This window comes from Leopardus geoffroyi, chromosome D4 (assembly GCF_018350155.1).
Source record: "Leopardus geoffroyi isolate Oge1 chromosome D4, O.geoffroyi_Oge1_pat1.0, whole genome shotgun sequence".
Lineage (NCBI taxonomy): Eukaryota > Metazoa > Chordata > Mammalia > Carnivora > Felidae > Leopardus > Leopardus geoffroyi.
In genome coordinates this window covers 74757041-74776835 of record NC_059342.1, presented here as the reverse complement: position 1 = coordinate 74776835, position 19795 = coordinate 74757041, and the positions used below count along the sequence as shown (strand labels likewise).

The 19795-nt window shown below is 42.1% G+C and overlaps 1 protein-coding gene across 2 annotated transcripts; it reads left to right on the top strand.

Moving 5' to 3' along the window:
• The first annotated feature begins 6896 nt into the window (after positions 1–6896).
• Positions 6897–18100, top strand: TEX48 (testis expressed 48). Of its 2 annotated transcripts, XM_045467325.1 has the most exons (5): positions 6897–7620; positions 13872–13979; positions 14193–14319; positions 16506–16634; positions 17976–18100. In XM_045467325.1, exons 1-5 carry the CDS (start codon positions 7366–7368, stop codon positions 18074–18076), a joined length of 720 nt encoding a protein of 239 aa, XP_045323281.1. In that variant the 5' UTR covers positions 6897–7365; the 3' UTR covers positions 18077–18100. The 2 variants fall into 2 exon arrangements, with proteins under 2 accessions (XP_045323281.1, XP_045323282.1); XM_045467326.1 differs by lacking the exon at positions 6897–7620 and having other exon boundaries at positions 13870–13979; positions 14193–14315.
• The last annotated feature ends 1695 nt before the right edge of the window (positions 18101–19795 follow it).

Below are 19795 nucleotides of genomic sequence, written 5' to 3'. Positions count from 1 at the left end.
CCCAACGCGGCCAACCTCGCGCTTCAGAAACACAAATCTCTCTGCTTGCTTAGTTTACGGATTATAAAGCACTTCATAGTTTGACTTCTAAGGGAAAATGAAGTAATTTCAATCGTATTGCAGTCTGTTCACTGATCTATATATTCAATTTTCTTTTTTTCTTTTTCATTTCTTTTCTTTTTCTTAAATACAGAAAGAGAAAAAATTTATTTTTATTTTCAATTTTTATTAAAAATATTTTTCTTTCATTTTCTCTACTATATATTTTACTTTTGTGTAAATTTTTTTTCAAATTCTATTTTACTTTCATCATTTCATTTTATTCTATCTCAGTGTATTCAATTTTTTAAATTTTCAAATGATTTCCCCTTTTTTCTTTCTCCTTTTTTCTCTAATCTATCAAGCTCCTTTCAACACCCAGACCAAAACACACCTGGGATCTAGCATCATTTATTTGATTGTGTGTGTGTGTGTTGTTGTTTTTAATTTTTTAATTTTACTTTTTTATTCTAGTTTTTTATTTTAATTTTTTTTACCTCATTAATTCCTTTTCTCCCTTCAAAATGACAAAACAAAAGAATTCACCCCAAAATAAAGAGCAGGAAGAAACGACAGCCAGGGACTTAACCAACACAGATAGAAGCAAGATGTCTGAACCAGAATTTAGAATCACGATAATAAGAATACTAGCTGGAGTTGAAAATAGATTAGAATCCCTTTCTGCAGAGATAAAAGAAGTAAAAAATAGCCAGAATGAAATTAAAAATGCTATAACTGAGCTGCAATCACAGATGGATGCAGCGGCGTCAAGGATGGATGAGGCAGAACAGAGAATCAGTGATGTGGAGGACAAACTTGTAGAGAATAATGACGCAGAAAAAAGAGGGACATTAAGGCAAAAGAGCACAATTTAAGAATTAGAGAAATCAGTGATTCATTAAAAAGGAACAACATCTGGGGCACCTGGGTGGCGCAGTCGGTTAAGCGTCCGACTTCAGCTCAGGTCACGATCTCGCGGTCCGTGAGTTCGAGCCCCGCGTCGGGCTCTGGGCTGACGGCTCAGAGCCTGGAGCCTGTTTCCCATTCTGTGTCTCCCTCTCTCTCTGCCCCTCCCCCATTCATGCTCTGTCTCTCTCTGTCCCAAAAATAAATAAACGTTGAAAAAAAAAAAAAAAGGAACAACATCAGAATCATAGGGGTCCCAGAAGAGGAAGAGAGAGAAACAGGTAAAAGGGTTATGTGAGCAAATCATAGCAGAAAACTTTCCTAACCTGGGGAAAGACACAGACATCAAAATCCAGGAAGCACAAGGACTCCCATTAGATTCAACAAAAACCAACCATCAACAAGACATATTATAGTCAGATTCACAAAATACTCAGGCAAGGAGAGAATCATGAAAGCAGCAAGGGGAAAAAAAGTCTTTAACCTACAAAGGAAGACGGATCAGGTTTGCAGCAGACCTATCCACAGAAACTTGGCAGGCCAGAAAGGAGTGGCAGGATATATTCAATGTGCTGAATCTGAAAAATATGCAGCCAAGAATTCTGTATCCAGCAAGGCTGTTATTCAACATAGAAGGAGAGATTAAAAGTTTTCCAGACAAACAGAAATTAAAGGAGTTGATGACCACTAAATCAGCCCTGCAAGAAATTTTAAGGGGGACTCTCTGAAGAGAGAAAAGATTAATAAATAAGTAAGTAAGTAAATAAATAAATAAATAAATACCAAAAGCAAAAAAAACTAGAAAGGACTAGAGAACACCACCAGAAACTTCAACTCTGCAAGCAACATAATGGCAATAAATTCATATCTTTCAGTACTCGCTCTAAATGTCAATGGACTAAATGCTCCAATCAAAAGACATAGGGTAACAGAATGGATAATGAAACAGGATCCATCTATATGGTGTTGACAAGAGACCCACTTTAGACCTAAAGACACGCTCAGATTGAAAGTAAGGGGATAGAGAACCATCTGTCATGCTAATGGTCAACAAAAGAAAGCCAGAGTAGCCATACTTATATCAGACAATCTAGACTTTAAAGACTGTGTCAAGAGATGAAGAAGAGCTTTATATCATAATTAAGGGGTCTTTCCGCCAAGAAGACCAACAATTGTAAACATTTATGCTCCAAATTCACATTTGGACCCAAATCCTCATTGGAGCACCCAAAGATATAAATCAATTAATCACAAACATAAAGAAACTCATTGATAATAATACCATAATAGTAGGAGACTTCAACACTCCACTTACAACAATGGACAGATCATCTAATCATAAAATCAATAAGGAAACAATGGCTTTGAATGACACACAGGACCAGATGGACTTAACAGAAATATTCAGAACATTTCATCCTAAAGCTGTGGAATATACATTCTTCTCCAGTGCACACGGAACATTCTCCAGAATAGATCACATACTGGGACACAAATCAGCCCTCTACAAGTACAAAAAATCGAGATCATACCATGCATATTTTCAGACCACAACACTATGAAACTCGAAATCAACCACAAGAAAAAATTTGGAAAGGTAACAGATACTTGGAGACTAAAGAACATCCTACTAAAGAATGAATGGGCTAACCAAGAGGTTAAAGAGGAAATTAAAAAGTACATGGAAGCCAATGAAAATGATAACACCACAACCCAAAACCTCTGGGACGCAGCAAAGGTGGTCATAAGAGGAAAGTATATAGCAATTCAGGCCTTCCTAAAGAAGGAAGAAAGTTCTCAGATACACAACCTAACCCTACACCTTAAAGAGCTGGAAAAAGAACAGAAAATAAACCCCAAACCAGCAGAAGGCAGGAAAATAAAGATTAGAGCAGAAATTAATGCTATCGAAACCAACCAAACAAACAAACAAACAAAACAGTAGAACAGATCAATGAAACCAGAAGCTGGTTCTTTGAAAGAATTAACAAAATTGATAAGCCACTAGCCAGTTTGATCAAAAATAAAAAGGAAAGGACCCAAATAAATAAAATCAAGAATGAAAGAGGAGAGATCACAACCAACACAGCAGAAATAAAAACAATAATAAGATAATATTATGAGCAATTATATGCCCAAAAAAAATGGGCAATTTTTTTTCTAGGCAAATTCCTAGAAACATACACTACCAAAACTTAAACAGGAAGAAATAGAAAATCTGAACAGACCCATGACCAGTAAAGAAATAGAATTAGTAATTGAAAATCTCCCAAAAAACAAGAGTCCAGGGTCAGATGGCTTTCTGGAGGAATTCTACCAAACATTTAAGGAAGAGTTAACACCTACTCTCTTGAAGCTGTTCCAAAAAATAGAAATGGAAGGAAAACTTCCCAACTATTTCTATGAAGCTAGCATTACCTTGATTCCAAAATCGGACAAAGACCCCACTAAAAACAGAACTATAGACCAATTTCCCTGATGAACATGGATGTAAAAATCCTCAACAAAATATTAGCCAACGGGATCCAACAATACATTAAAAAAAGTATTCACCATGACCAAGTGGGATTTATACCTGGGATGCAGGGCTGGTTAAATATCTGTAAAACAATCAATGTGATTCATCACATCAATAAAAGAAAGGACAAGAACCATATAATCCTCTCAATAGATGCAGAGGAAACATTTTACAAAATACAGCATCCTTTCTTGATAAAAACCTTCATGAAAGTAGGGATAGAAGGATCATACTTTGAGATCATAAAAGCCATATATGAAAGACCCAACGCTAGTATCATCGTCAATGGGGAAAAACTAAGAGCTTTCTCCCTAAGGTCAGGAACAAGACAGGGATGTCCACTCTCACAACTGTTATACAACATAGTATTGGAAGTCTTAGCCCCAGCCATCAAACAACACAAAGAAATAAAAGGCAACCAAATCATCAAGGAGGAGGTCAAACTTTCACTCTTTGTAGATGACATGATACTCTATGTGGAAAACCCAAAAGATTTCACCAAAAAACTGCTAGAACTGATTCATGAATTCAGCAAAGTTGCAGAATATGAAATCAATGCACAGAAATCGGTTGCATTCCTATACAACTAAGTGAAGCAACAGAAAGAGAAATCAAGGAATCAATCTCATTTACAATTGCACCAAAAATTATAAAATACCTAGGAATAAATCTAACCAAAGAGGTAAAAGATCTATACACTGAAAACTATTGAAAGCTTATGAAAGAAATTGAAGAAGAGATCAAAAAATGGAAAAATATTCCATGCTCCTGGGTAGGAAGAACAAATATTGTTAAAATGTCAATACTACCCAAAGCAATCTACATATTCAATGCAATCCCTATCAAAATAACACCAGCAATCTTCACAGAGCCAGATCAAACAATCCTAAAATTTGTATGGAACCAGAAAAGACCTGGAATAGCCAAAGTGATCTTGAAAAAGAAAAACTAGGCAGGAGGCATCACAATCCCGGACTTCAAGCTATACTACAAAGCTGTAATCATCAAGACAGTATGGTACTGGCACAAGAACAGACACTCAGATCAATGGAACAGAATAGAGAAACCAGAAATGGACCCACAAACGTATGGCCAACTAATCTTTGACAAAACAGGAAAGAATATCCAATGGAATAAAGACAGTCTCTTCAGCAAATGGTGCTGGGAAAACTGGACAGCGACATGCAGAAGAATGAACCTGGACCATTTTCTTACACCATACACAAAAATAAATGCAAAATGGATGAAAGACCTAAATGTAAGACAGGAAGCCATCAAAATCCTCAAGGAGAAAGCAGGCAAAAACCTCTTTGATCCTGGCCACAGAAACTTCTTACTTAACACATCTCTGGAGGCAAGGGAAACAAAAGCAAAAATGAACTATTGGGACCTCATCAAAATATAAAGCTTCTGCACAGTGAAGGAAACAATCAGCAAAACTAACAGGCAACTGACAGAATGGGTGAAGATACTTACAAACGACATATTGGATAAAGGGTTAGTATCCAAAATCTGTAAAGAACTTATCAGATTCAACACCCAAAAAACAAATAATCTAGTGAAGAGATGGGCAAAAGACATGAATAGACACTTTTCCAAAGAAGACATCCAGATGGCCAACTGACACAGGAAAAATGCTCCACATCACTCATCATCAGGGAAATACAAATCAAAACCACATCACACCTGTCAGAATGGCTAACATTAACAACTCAGGCAACAATAGATGTTGGCGAGGATGCGGAGAAAGAGGATCTCCTTTGCACTGTTGGTGGGAATGCAAACTGGTGCATCCACTCTGGAAAACAGTCTTGAGGTTCCTCAAAAAATTAAAACTAGAACTACCCTATGACCCAGCAATTGCACTACTAGGTATTTATCCAAGAGATACAGGTATGCTGTTTTGAAGGGACACATGCTCCCCACTGTTTAATAACAGCTCTATCAACAATAGCCAAAGTATGGAAAGAGCCCAAATGTCTGTCAATGGATGAATGGATAAAGATGATGTGGGATATATAAACAATGGAGTATTACTTGGCAATCAAAAAGAATGAAATCTTGCCATGTGCAACTATGTGGATGGAACTAGAGGGTATTATGCTAAGCGAAATTAGTCAGAGAAAGACAAATATCATATGACTTCACTCATATGAGGACTTTAAGACACAGAACAGATGAACACAAGGGAAAGGAAGCAAAAATAATATAAAAACAGGGAGGGGGACAAAACATAAGAGACTCTTAAATATGGAGAACAAACTGAGGGTTACTGGAGGGGTTGTGGGAGGGGGGATGGGCTAAATGGGTAAAGGGAATTAAGGAATCTACTCCTGAAATCATTGTTGCACTATATGCTAACTTGGATGTAAATTAAAATATACATATTTATATTTAAAATACAAAATATGCATATTTAAAATACACATTATATTTATATACAGTGATTTTAAAAAACTAAAAATAAAAGTAAATTCTTCGCAGACATCTTTAACAGCAGTTTTCATCTAACACAGGCTTTCAAAGTATATTATCTCAATTTCAAAGTTATTTGAAAAATAGTGCTTTTGAATCCATATATGACACTGCCCCTGAAAAGCTAAAAGGATCCACTCATAAAGCAAAAAGAAAATTAAGGGTTTTTTTAAATTTGCTCTGTAGGTCAGTGGTTCTCACTACTGAATGAGAATTTAAGTCAGTGTATTACAAACTTCGAAGTTGCTAAAAGACTAGATCTTCATTGTTCTCAACGCAAAAAAGAAATGATAACCTTTTGATGTGATAAAAGCATTTGCTAAAGCTACTATAGTAATCATATTATAATATACAAATGTATCAAACTACTGCATTCTATACCTCAAACTTACACAGCTTCGTATGTCAATTATATCTCAGTTTTTTTTAATTGGTGGGATTTCCTGGGGAGCTTTAAAAACTATCAATGCCCAGAAATGGTGATTTTCCTGACCTGGAGTAGACACTGGGTGTGGCATTATTTGAAGTTCCTCTGGTGATTCCAAGCGTGGGCTGAACTGAGAACCAGTTCCTTGCAGGTATAATGAGAGATCTCTACAATGTAACTCTGTGGTCCTCAGTCTTGTTAATATACAAAAATTGCCTGGACAGCTTTGTAAAAATACTGAAGCTCTGGCTCCACTAAAAAGATTCTAATTTAGTTAGGCCCCCGGGCATTCTTACATTTCCAAAACCCCTCAGAGGAATCTCATCAGCAGCCAGAGTTGAGAACCTTTAACACTGCCACTTAAGAGTATTGCTTTATACCAATAAAAAGTTAATAAACTGTAACTCACAATAAGTATAAACAGTTTAAAAGACTGTTTTACCACCATCAAACACTTAGAACAGTAGGGTCACATTCCACTCCCCCCCCCCAAGCCCCTACCCAACTGACTCCCTGACTACAAAACTGTGTAGAATGTCTTTGCTTTCTTCCGTTCCCTGTGTTCTCAGGTGACCTCTATACACATCCAAGGATAGCACTGATAGAGAATCTTGTAACCTAATTTAGCTTCCCCAAATAGTGCCTGGTTGTTCTAAATAAAGGAATTGAAAGAGTGTCCCTTAAGGTGAGAGATTTTGTGAGAACATAAATATAAAGCAACTCCCCTTTTATCTGGAAGATAGATTGGGAAGATGTCACTTTATTTTTGCACATTATCAACAACTATTTCTCGAATGCTTACTCTACCTTGTAAGCACCATGTTAAATGTTTTCTATCTATCTGATCTCACTTCATCCTAAAAGTATATCTAGGACATGTAATTAGCAACATTTCCATTTTTCAGAGGAGAAAAGCGAGAGGTGAAGTCCATTTGCCCAAGGTTAGCACCCAGCTGGTGAGCAGAGACAGAATGCTGACGCGGGCATTTTACATTCAGCGATGTTCTGCCCCTTTCTGACCCAGCCTTCCTCAAGACGCTTCCACAGAAGACATCAGGACTTCTGTTCCAGTGCCCCAATGGATGTCATGGCAGAGAGCATGGCGTCGTGGACAGAGGGAAGGATAAACCACTGGAGAAAGGGTCGGCAGAACTCCCCCCTCCTCCCTGATATTGTGGTCCAGGCAAACCCCCAACATTCCCTGGTTCCCTGGCTCTGTGACATCACAGCCTCCTCTCTTCTCTGCCAGTTACAGGTGAGTGAGCCTCAAAGGTCAGACCTCAGAGCAGGACGGAGTATTTTTTCTGTACTTAAAGGGACAATGTCTCCATCACTCTTGGACACCTTTGCTATAAGAAGCAGACATTACCCCTAATTTGCCTCGACTCCACTGTTTCTGTCTCTGGGCCCCAGTCTCCCCACCTGTGCCGACTGACCCCTAAGGGCTCCTCCAGCTCCAGAAGGCTTCCTGTTTGACCTCGCTGGGTCTTTCTTGTTCTGGTCCAAGTGCTGTGGGTCACTGGAGACCTGAGGCTCACAGCCCACTGGGCATAACCCAACAGCCCTTTTCTTTGGCTCCTGCCTCCATCTAGAGGCAGGCACTGGTAGTGCAAGAAACCGCGCACTCCTGGCCCGCCCCAGCCAGCGTCAATTCAACTCATTTCTTCGCATCAGCATTTATCTTTGTGGAGCTTTGGCAATATGCCAGGCAGCTGTGCTAAGCACTTTCCATCATTATTGAATCCCCGCAACCACATTTTAGGGTAGATGCTATTATCGTCATCCCCATTTTACAGATACGAAACCTGAGGTTCAAGGGAGTTAAATTCTTCTAAATTTCATAGCTTACTAAGTAGGGGATCTTTAATTATTATCCCCAAAAGAATGTGCCTGTCACTGCTGCAATACCTCCCTTAAGAGCCTTTCCATTTCTGAAGAGGGCTCAAAAGTTCAACACTCTTTGCTACTAAGACTGAAAGGAGAAAGTGTTTTTCTACTCCCCTCTTTTTCTCATGAAATTTCTGGCCAGAGTAAACATATGGAAAGCATTGACACTAGATTTAGACAAACCTACATTTCAGCCCCTGGTGAACACCTCATATGGAATGATATCCAGGCTATTTGTATGTATGTAAGCTGCTGCCGAGAAAGAGCCCCCCACTCAATGTGTGAAACAAAAACTGAATCTATTTTGGGTTAAACAAGGGAGAATTGAGCTTTTATGACAAAGTCTCGGAACAAATCTAAGCGCTAATATATAACAAGTGTGGGAGGGTGTTGCGTTCACGGAAGGTGGCATTTCAGAGGCAGGAGTGCTTGGGAATGGTAGACCATGAGCTGCGAAAGTTCACCTAATATTATGTGTCTCTTACTTTGGGGAGAATGGTCACCGAGGCAAAGTTTTGTTAAAAGATTAAATGACTTTAAAACAGGTTCTGGGGCTTACCTGATACCATGGTTACAGAGCAATCAGTCTTTATTTAGGAGACTGGGACCTTCTTTTTTCTTCTTAGTCTCCCCCTTTATGGTCCTCCCTCAACCAAAGCTGCAGGAGAGACCCTCAGGAATTGTGCAGATCTTCACCACTGTTGTCCACTTTCCTTGAAGACACAGTTCCACCTTTCCACCTACAGAGATCTGATGTTCAGTTTGAGCATTAGCCAGCCTGATGCCTTTTCGTTTTGTCTTTGAATCATCCGTGGAGCTCTACGTTGGGCCAGTGGCCGCGTAAAATCATTTGACTCTCTCGACAGCAGCCAGTAAATGACTGTGAGGCAAACAACAATCATTAAAAGATTTTAAGTTTTAGATTAAATCATTAGATCAATTAAAAGAAGGATCTGGAAGGCATTCCAGAATCATCATCCACAATTTCCTAGGCGTGACCAAGAAAAGAAATTCCAAATCATTCTCTGTGTCTGCTTTAGACAGTCAGGTTGCCTTTCTTTGGGCTTAGAAACCTCACCTGCGGTATTAATCCAGGTACACTATGAGGAGCTAGCAAAGGTGCATGCTCTCCCTGATTAGCCAAAATAAAATCCAAAGGTGTTCTATTACCCACAAGTACTTGAGCTAAGGAATTTTGATTGGTTGGTTGGTGTTCCATCGCGTGGGCTGTATTATTTAATTTACTATGTCAGCCAAGATGAGAGAAAATGAGCACCTTGAGTTGTCCAGCCCGTACAGAGACCTCACTGTCCTCAGAATAGGCCCATCTATTGGTATTGATAGCCCCATCCAAGTTTTTCTTGTTTCCAGTGTTGTGTAAGACAACACAGTCTGCTGAGGGCATTGGGAGTTGTACACTTGGAATGGTCAACTCTTCATCACCCAGAATAGTCTCAGTTCTAGTTGGAGTGGACGAATCTGGTTTCCACATAGGAAACAAATCATGCCAACCAGTGGTATTGTTGTCTGTCTGTAGTTATCAACAATTCCCCTTGAGAATTTAGAGGAAGGATAAGAATGTATTGAGTGTTAAGGTCTCCTCAGAGTAGCATCACTGGACAGACTTGGAGAGCTGTCCTCCTACCATTATGGAACATGAATTCCTCCAATGGGTTCCTGCTTACCGTAAATACGAGGGTCCTTATCAACAGGCTCCACGTTCGTTATGGACAGAGGAGTTTTGACCTTGTTTTTACTTTAGAAGTCAGTTGTTTTCTCCAAAAGGCCATTTCTGGTTGATTTTTTAGGACTCTTTGAAAATGATCAGGAGATCTAAGTTGGCATTTCACTTCCCAATTTATTTTATCTAAGTCCTCTATTTCAAGTCTGAGCCTTTCGCAAAGAGAGAAGAAAAGGCTCCTTTACTTAAGCTGTTGGTTGCCCTAGAATGTTTTTTGAAAGTGTCCTGAAGTCCATTAAAGTCTCCTGGTAATTCATCTTGATTTTGTTTGCAATTTTGGATCTTTGCCCGATCTACCCTTGGGAAAAAGATTTTTGAAATAGTTTTATGTGGTACCTTTTCTATTTTTCTTCTCAAGTCCACTTTTTTGAATTCTGTGTAGGTGCGTTATTTAAATCTTCTGGTCTTTTCCATCCTGCTGCTCTTAAACATTTTCTCCTGTCGCTGAAGGTCAACCATTAAGTGAACTGACTGGTACAGACACAGGAGTCAATAAGTAGCAGGATAACTAGCAGAATCCTGAGTTATACAGCAGCTTTCTGTCATTCTGAAATTTGGGGTGATCCTATATATTCACCCTCAGCTCAACTCTCATGCAGGGTTTGAATTCAACCTCTCTGGACCCACCTCCTGGTACAGGAGTTTTCAGGGGATATTGTGCAGTGTTGATTGTTCTTTTCTACAGAAATGAAGGGAATTTATTTAAGCAGTCACGGGAAGGAATAGAAAGAGTGTAAGTAGGTGGTAACGATAAAGCTGGGTGGAGAGAGAGAAAGAGATGTAAAGAAAGCAGGTTTCAGAAGGTTTGAGTAGGAGTACGTCTTTTTTTTCCCCTTCTTTCTTTCTTTCTGAGGCCAGAACATACCAATCAAAGACGCTCTCTACTGAATATGTGGTGTTTTTGTCTTCTCTCTTCTCTAGAGTCCCTCTTAAATCTCATACTTTTGACATTAAAGGTTTCCCTTAGTGCCCATAATTCCAAGTCATCTGGTTAAACTTTCCCATCTATTAACATAAACGTTAACACACATGAAAGTACACGTATTGAGGGCATATATGTGAAGCAGGAGTTGTTGTTTTGTTTTGTTTTTGTTTTGTTTTGTTTTGTTTTCAGGAAAAGGCAGCAACTTTAAGGTAGATAAGACCATGACAAACAGCAGAGATCACATTACAGTTGACCACAGTTATACATGGTGTCTTGAATTCTGTGGCCTCACAGAGCCTAAAAGAGGCCATCTGATCACCAACCTGGAAGTCACTGACTCCTGAATATAGGCTGAGTAAAGTGACATTAGCTACTTTCATTAGGTTAACAAGACAGAACACGTGCTCGTGAAGGTTTGGAGGGACCCGAGGCAGAGGCCTAGCAATCACCCTCACACAATTGATCACCACCTAACAGACCTCCAACCGTTAGTCCTTGGGGCTGAGGGTTGTGGTGAGCGCTTGCCACACCTCTGCTTTCACTCCTTCCTTAGGAAACACCTCCCTCTACATTCAACATACATGAGGCAATCTGGAACAAAGCAAAACCCCACGAGGCAAGAATTTATATGAAGGAAATTGAAACGAAAGCAAACAGCAGAAGAATAAGTATATTAATGGCAAGCATACTTGCTAAATGGCACATCTCCTAAACAAAATACCTAATTGCCTTGAATAAATCTCTCTTTTTAAAAAATTTATTGTCAAGTTAGCTAATATACAGTGTAGTCTTGGCTTCAGGAGTTGATTCCCATGATTCATCAGTTACATACAACACTCAGTGCTCATCCCAACAAGGGCCCTCCTCAATGCCCATCACCCATTTTCCCCATCCCCCAGCTCCCCATCCCCATCAACCCTCATTTTGTTCTCTGTATTCAAGAGTGTCTTATGGTTTGCCTTCCTCTCTGTTTGTATCTTATTTTTCCTTCCCTTCCCCATGGTCTTCCGTTAAGTTTCTCAAATTCCACATATGAGTGAAAACATATGATACCTGTCTTTCTCTTATTTCACTTACCATAATACCCTCCAGTTCCATCCACGTTGTTGCAAATGGCAAGATTTCATTCTTTTTCATCGCTGAGTAATACTCAATTGTGTACATATACCACATCATATTAATCCATTCATCAGTAGATGGACATTTGGGCTCTTCCCATATTTTGGTTATTGTTGATAACACTGCCATAAACATTGGGGTCCATGTGCCCCTTTGAATCAGCATTCCTGTATCCTTTGGATAAATTCCTAGTAGTGCTATTGCTGTATCATAGAGTAATTCTATTTCCAATTTTTTGAGAAAACTCCACGCTTTTCCAGAGTGGCTGCACCAGCTTGCATTCCTACCAACAGTGCAAGAGGGTTCCCCTTTCTCCACATCCTTAGTTTCCTGATTAGTTTCTCCAACATCTGTAGTTTCCTGATTAGTTCATTTTAGCCACTCTGACCAGTGGGAGGTGGTATCTTAGTGTGGTTTTGATTTGTAAATTTCTATCTGTTCATAAATCCTAAGAAGATACAATAAATTCATTAAAGAGAGCTCAAGGAAATATATCAGAGCTCAAATCATGTGGAAAAACTCACTGGGCAGAAAATCCAAAAGGCTATTAGAGATGGGGGCTAAATGGCCCCAAGGAGTACTACTTTGGTCCAAGGATCCCACAAAATGGAGATATTTATATGTGTCTAGGCTGCTGTATCAAATACAGTACATGCCAGAAGTTAAAGATTTTGTATTAATTGAAGGGGTCCAGGGTAAAAGAAACAAAGACATCACTTAGGAGGCTGTTGTTCTGCTTTAGGCAAGACATAATGGTGGCTTGGACCAGGGGACAGCAGTAGAGAGAGTGAGAAGCAAACACTCACGAGTGTGGCAGGTCACATAGAGAATTGGCTTGTGAGGGACATCAGCCGATACCATGATAAGAATTTCCTTGCGGGCGCCTGGGCAGCTCATTTGTTTGGGCGTCTGACTTCAGCTCAGGTCTTCATCTCGAAGTTTGTGGATTCGAGCCCCGCCTTGGGCTCTGTGCTGACAACTGGAGCCTACTTCAAGTTCTGGGTCTCCCTCTCTCTCTGTCCCTCCCCTGCTCATGCTCTGTCTCTGTTTCTCAAAAATAAATAAATGTTGAAAAAAATTTTTTTAATGAAAGAAGAATGAAAGAAAGAAGAAAGAAGGAAAGAAAGAAAGAAAGAAAGGAAGAAAGAAAGAAAGAAAGAAAGAAAGAAAGAAAGAAAGAAAGAAAGATCTGGTAGCAATGTTGAAAAAAGAATTTCCTAAAAGGGGGTCTTGCCACAGAAAGGCAAGTGAGAACTGGAAGCATTCAGAGACAAAGGAATTGGTGACTAAAGCAAGGTTTTATAATTCTGGACCATCAGAACTAGAAAGATCCTTGAAGATATCATCTAGCCTAACTTCCTGTTATTATTGATGGGGCTCCTGAAATGCAGAGACACACGTGGACTTAGCCACAGCCAGGGAGCAAGTTGGTGGCAGGACCAGGACCTAAACCTGCAAGACTGTGCTTCATTGCCATGTTCCCCTGGGACCTGGGCCAACTGGAGTATTTTGCAGCCAGTGAGCCACATAAAGGCAAGGGAAATGGAATGATCATTGACTGCACACTTATTGTGACTTTTCATATACTTAGTCCTTTACTTTTTCTGCAAGTAGGCACTGCACTCCCATTTTCTCCATGAAAAAAATTGAGGTTCAAGAAAGTTAAGGAATCTACCCAAGAGAATGCACCCAGAACTGGGGTTGAACTTGGATCAACCTAAAAACTGGATGCTCGTGTGCGTGAGCCTGGATGTTACGGTAGGGGGATCCTATCTAGAGTGTGAGCACAGATAAAGGACTAGCATTTTTCATCCACAGTCTTATGTTTATTTAGGAAACAGCCCTGCCCAGGGAACTGGGTTCAAATTCAAGGTTAGCTGACTCAACAAGGCGCCCCTACAGGCGAAGCTGGCAGAGTAAAGGCTTCAACTCTTCTCCATGGGTAAGGAAATTTTGCATAGAATGGGAAAAATAATTTTAAAAGAGGACCTGGATCTGCTGGCCATGGGGAGCTATGCAAGATTTGGGAGGGAGGAAGGCTATTATATCTTGGGAGAGGTTGACCCAGTAATGACCCCCATCACAGTGAATTTCCAGTGGGCATCTGGAGTTCAGATCCCAGAAACCATGGCCCCCATTCCTTCACCTCTTACAGCAGCCCACCAAAACTTGGCTTCGAAGATCTTCTGTTTGTGCTGCAGAGACTGTGAGGACCCCCGGGCCATGGATGACCCCAAGGCCCCCAGTGAACCCCAGGATCAGCAGCCATCCACCTGCAGTAGGTACCAGACAAGGACACACCGTCCAGCCTCTCTAGACCTCAGTTTTTTCATCCCCCTTCTGCTGTGATACCCTCAGGTTTCCTTCAGCCTTTGAGTGATAATTCCAACCTAAAATTAAGTGGGAACTGGGTGGTTTCCTAACTCAAACCAATAAACAATAGGCAGGGAGGCCGATCAGGTGTCTGTCACGGTCCCATCAGGAAATGGAGCAGTTTAACAGCATGAGAAAAATTCTCATGGCATATTCTTCCAGAAAATCCATGGTGAGGGTCTTTAAAATACTCCCCCAGGAAATAATTTCACAATAAAAACTGAGGACCTTAAAAATGTCAATCCATTTTTCCAAGATAATAATAATGGTGGGGTGCCTGGGTGGCTGAGTCAGTTGGGCGTCCAGCTTCGGCTCAGGTCATGATCTTGTGGGTCGTGGGTTCGAGCCCTGTGTCAGGTACTGTGCTGACAGTTTGGAGCCTGAAGCCTGCTTCTGATTCTGTGTTTCCCTCTCTCTCTGCCCCTCCCCCATTCATTCTCCCTCTCTCTCTCTCTCAAAAATAAATAAACATTAAAAAAAATTTTTTTAATAATAATAATGGTAATGACTGAGACCTTCTTACTTACAAAGCACTGTCTAGGCACTAGGGAGCCCACTATGATCAGATAAGTCCCCTACTATATCAGAGCTGACACTGGAGAAAAGCGATATTATCTGGTCCCTACCGTAACTCTAAGAAGAGGACATGATTATCCAAAATGGATGTGTCATTTTGTACCTCTGAGAACAGAGGCATGGGAGGGGAGCAGTTTGCTATACTTGTGCAGCTAGCAAAGGACAGAGGTATTTATTACAGAACACAGTTCAGTCTGTTGACAGACTCCTATGCTATACCTTTAAGAATTTAGAATTATGGGGCGCCTGGGTGGCTCAGTCGGTTAAGTGTCCAACTCGATTTCAGCTCAGGTCATGACCTCATGGTTCTTGAGATCGAAACCCATATCAGGCTCTGCGATGTGCATCAAGCCTGCTTGGGATTCTCTCTCTCCCTCTCTCTCTCTGCTCCTCCCCCCACTCTCAAGCGTGTGCTCTCTCTCAAAATAAATAAACACTAAAAAAAAGAATTTAGAATTATATAAAAACCAAGCCTTATATACAACAATGTTCACCATAATAGTATTTATAGTAGTGAAAAACAATTTAAACACCCAACAATAGAATATTGATTAAATAACTCTTGGGGCGCCTGGGTGGCGCAGTCGGTTAAGCGTCTGACTTCAGCCAGGTCACGATCTCGCGGTCCGTGAGTTCGAGCCCCGCGTCGGGCTCTGGGCTGATGGCTCAGAGCCTGGAGCCTGTTTCCGATTCTGTGTCTCCCTCTCTCTCTGCCCCTCCCCCGTTCATGCTCTGTCTCTCTCTGTCCCAAAAATAAATAAACGTTGAAAAAAAAAAAAAATAACTCTTGAATTCTCTGCAAAATAGAATATTATACAACCATCATTTCTTAAAATTTAGTGGCCTGAGAAGAATGTTTATGACATAACGTGTATGAAAAAAGGAAAATGCATACATGACATGTAAGATATGATGGACTGTGTAAAAGTATGTGTGAGAAAAGACCGGAACTGTGATTGCATCTGAGGGGCCAGGAGTTTGGGTCATTTCTATTTCTACTTCATATTCTTCAATCTTTCCTAGCTTTTCTATAATGGATATGCATTAGCACTTATAAACAGGGTGGGGGGAGGTAAACTTTGTGTTTTAAAAAGAATACATAGGGGCGCCTGGGTGGCGCAGTCGGTTAAGCGTCCGACTTCAGCCAGGTCACGATCTCGCGGTCCGTGAGTTCGAGCCCCGCGTCGGGCTCTGGGCTGATGGCTCAGAGCCTGGAGCCTGTTTCAGATTCTGTGTCTCCCTCTCTGTCTGCCCCTCCCCCATTCATGCTCTGTCTCTCTGTGTCCCAAAAATAAATAAACGTTAAAAAAAAAAAAAGTTTATAAAAAAGAATAGTTTGAACCCAGCATGTGTTTAGGGGGAGCCCTGGGAAGACTGGAAGAGGGAGATCCAGGTGGTCCCCGCCCCCATGACAACCACCACTGGCTCACGTGCACTGACTCAAGGTTGGCAACGCACCTTCACTTCCATCACCTCCCCTGAGCCTCCCCACCTGACTGTGTGGAATTATCACCGCCAGGTTTGCAGAAGGAGGGGCTGGACAGCAAGAATTCGAAGCATGCTAATGAAGCCTCCCACTCGCCTTTGGGACAACCTCTGATCCACCCAGAAAAGAGAGCCTCCACCACCAGCAACAATGAGTATGAAGGTGAGTTCCACATTGGAGTCCTAACACTGACCAGGAACCCCCATTGTCCTGATGACCAAGCCCCATTGATCTTTGAGCTAAACTAAGTGTGGTGATAGGAGAGAGAGGACCACGCCCTCCAGGAAGCTTCGGTCATTCTAGAACACCCTGGAGCAATTCCAGGAGTCTGCTAGGAATTACGTGAGGAGCAATAGGTCTGGGAGGAAAGAGCACACATCCACACTTCTCTTCTAAGCCCTTGGGGTCTTATCTTACACGTCTGTTTTGTGTGGCTGTTGCTTTTGTGTCTACTTTGGCCACTAGACGGTAAGTCCCAGGAGGACAGCTGTGTTCCCCCAAACCCCACAAGGTGCATGGCAAGTAAACAAGGCCAGAAAATGCTTGTGGGCTGAGTAGAGTTGGGGGTGAAACGCCTCAGGGTCATGGAAGAAGGATAGAAGTCCAGTCCAGGAAGAAGATACGTCGCCACATTGCTGGGCACCCACACTGCCTGGGTGATGTCACTTAGCTCACAAGCACCTTCTGAGGCTGCTGCTAAGAGCTAAGGACCAGCCCAGCCCCCGCATTTCAGGATTCTCAAAAACAGCTACACCGTCCTTGCAAACAAAGTCTCACACAAAGTCCCATTGTTATAAAAGACAGAAGGGCTCCCGATGCACTTGAATCGAGGGTCAGGCCCGGGGAACCTCACTAGCTCCACCACCCGCTCCCTCTCACCTCCCAACCCCCACAGGGCTCCATGGAACACAGTTTAAAAACCCACCTCTCTTGGGGCACCTGGGTGGCCTAGTTGGTTGAGCATCTGACTTCGGCTCAGGTCATGATCTCACAGTTCATGAGTTCAAGCCCCGTGTCGGGCTCTGTGCTGACAGCTTGGAGTCTGCTTTGGATCCTCTGTCCCTCTCTCTCTGCCCCTCCCCTGCTCATGTGCTCACTTCCTCTCTCTCTCAAAAATAAACATTAAAAATTTTTTTAAAAAATAAGCCACCTCTCATTGTATAGAGAAAACTGAGGCCCACAAGGGAAAGGGACTTACCCAAAGTCCACCCAGGAAGTAAGGTTAGTGTTAGAAGCAGATTGGGCCCGGTTCTCTTACCTTCCAGGCCTCTGCTCCGTGCAAGGCCCCCGACCATCACTGAACACACCAATGAATTACAAACGCAGAACCTACTGGCATGGCCCTGCCACCAAGGACTTGCGAGTCTGGCCTGGGGGTCCACGTGGCTCACACGGTATTCCAGGACCTGACCATGATCAGGGATGGAGGTGACTGGGGCGGTGCATCCAAGCCCAGTGCGAAGGTTCCACCCGGCATCATAACCGGTTCCTTTCTGCTTGCAGAACTGAATACACACTCCCAAAGAGGTTTCTGCAAGAGAAACCTAAACCGCTACTCCCGGGACCACTGGCCATTCCAGCCGTGTCACATCGGGAGGCCCTGAGCATTCTAGACCGCCGCTCCCACACGGGCCTCCCAGGCTGCGGGCCACTGGGGTGTCTCCGGAAGGAAGAGGCAGTGAGCAGGGGCCATGAAGACGGATTCAGAAACTCCCCCGGGAGGAGAAGACGTCTGAGCCACCCCTGTGCCACCAGCAGGAGTCACTCCAGCTCCTGAAAAAGCCACTGTGGAGGGAGCTGTTTCCAATTAAAGCCCTTGGTGATATTGCAGGACTGTATCTCTCCTCTTTTCCGCTCCTCCTTACGGGGAGCATCTTCCAAATGCCTCACTGGTTTTACATGTATTATCCTGTCTCCCTAACCTGAAACAAAAACTTAAACCTTATGGGTAGCTTTTTTTTTTTTTTTTTCATTTTGAAACCATCTTGAACTTACTGAAAGTTGCAGAACAAAGAACTCCTAGTTACCTTTTACCCAGACTCAACAATTGTTTACACCTCCACCATTTGCTCTGTCATTTCTTTTCTCTCTCTCTCCCTGTGTTTTCTGAGCCATCTGACAGGAATCCCGTTATTCCTGAACACCTCCCTGTTGTGTTTCCTAAGAACAAGGATGTTCTCTTAGGTAACTTCAGGACAGTTACTAAAAACAAGAAATTCAATATTGATACACTAGTATCATCAATTGTCCCGAAAATGTCTTCCAGCTGCTTTCTTGTGCAGGATCGAATCCGACATCGCGAGTCACACGTCATTGTCACATCCCTTGAGTGTATTTTTAATCTGGAACGGTTCTGTCTTTACCTTCATGAACTTCCCGTTTCTGAAGCATACAGGCACAACTGTCTTATAAGGTGTCCCTCAATTTGTGTTTATCTTATGATTCCAGTTTTGCTTTTTTTTTTTTTTTTTTTTTTTTTTGGCAGGAAGACCAGAGAAGCAACACTGTATCCTCCCCAGTGCATCATATGAGGGGACACGTGATGTAGGTAGGTCCTGCCATTGGTGACAGTAACTCAGATCACTTGGTTAAGCTGGTATTTGCTGCCAGGCTTCTCCACTGCAAATTACTATTTTCCCCTTTGGAATGAGTAAGTCATTTGAGGAGAGACTCTGAACAGCCCATTGCTCATCAAATTTTCACTCACTAGTTTAAGTGTCTAGGAAACCTCCCCCTCCAACCCCGAGAAGAACATGCCCAGCTAACATACTATTCCAAGAAAGATAAGAGACACATGAGGCAGAACCATCCCAGCCGATCTGATGGGCATGGGGGAGAGTATGGAATCATCACAGAGGGAAGGACAGACTACTGGAGAAAGGGTCAGCAGACCTCCCCCCTCCTCCCTGATATTGTGGTCCAGGCAAACCCCCAACATTCCCTGGTTCCCTGGCTCTGTGACATCACAGCCTCCTCTCTTCTCTGCCAGTTACAGGTGAGTGAGCCTCAAAGGTCAGACCTCAGAGCAGGACGGAGTATTTTTTCTGTACTTAAAGGGACAATGTCTCCATCACTCTTGGACACCTTTGCTATAAGAAGCAGACATTACCCCTAATTTGCCTCGACTCCACTGTTTCTGTCTCTGGGCCCCAGTCTCCCCACCTGTGCCGACTGACCCCTAAGGGCTCCTCCAGCTCCAGAAGCCTTCCTGTTTGACCTCGCTGGGTCTTTCTTGTTCTGGTCCAAGTGCTGTGGGTCCCTGGAGACCTGAGGCTCACAGCCCACTGGGCATAACCCAAGAGGCTTTTTCTTTGGCTCCTGCC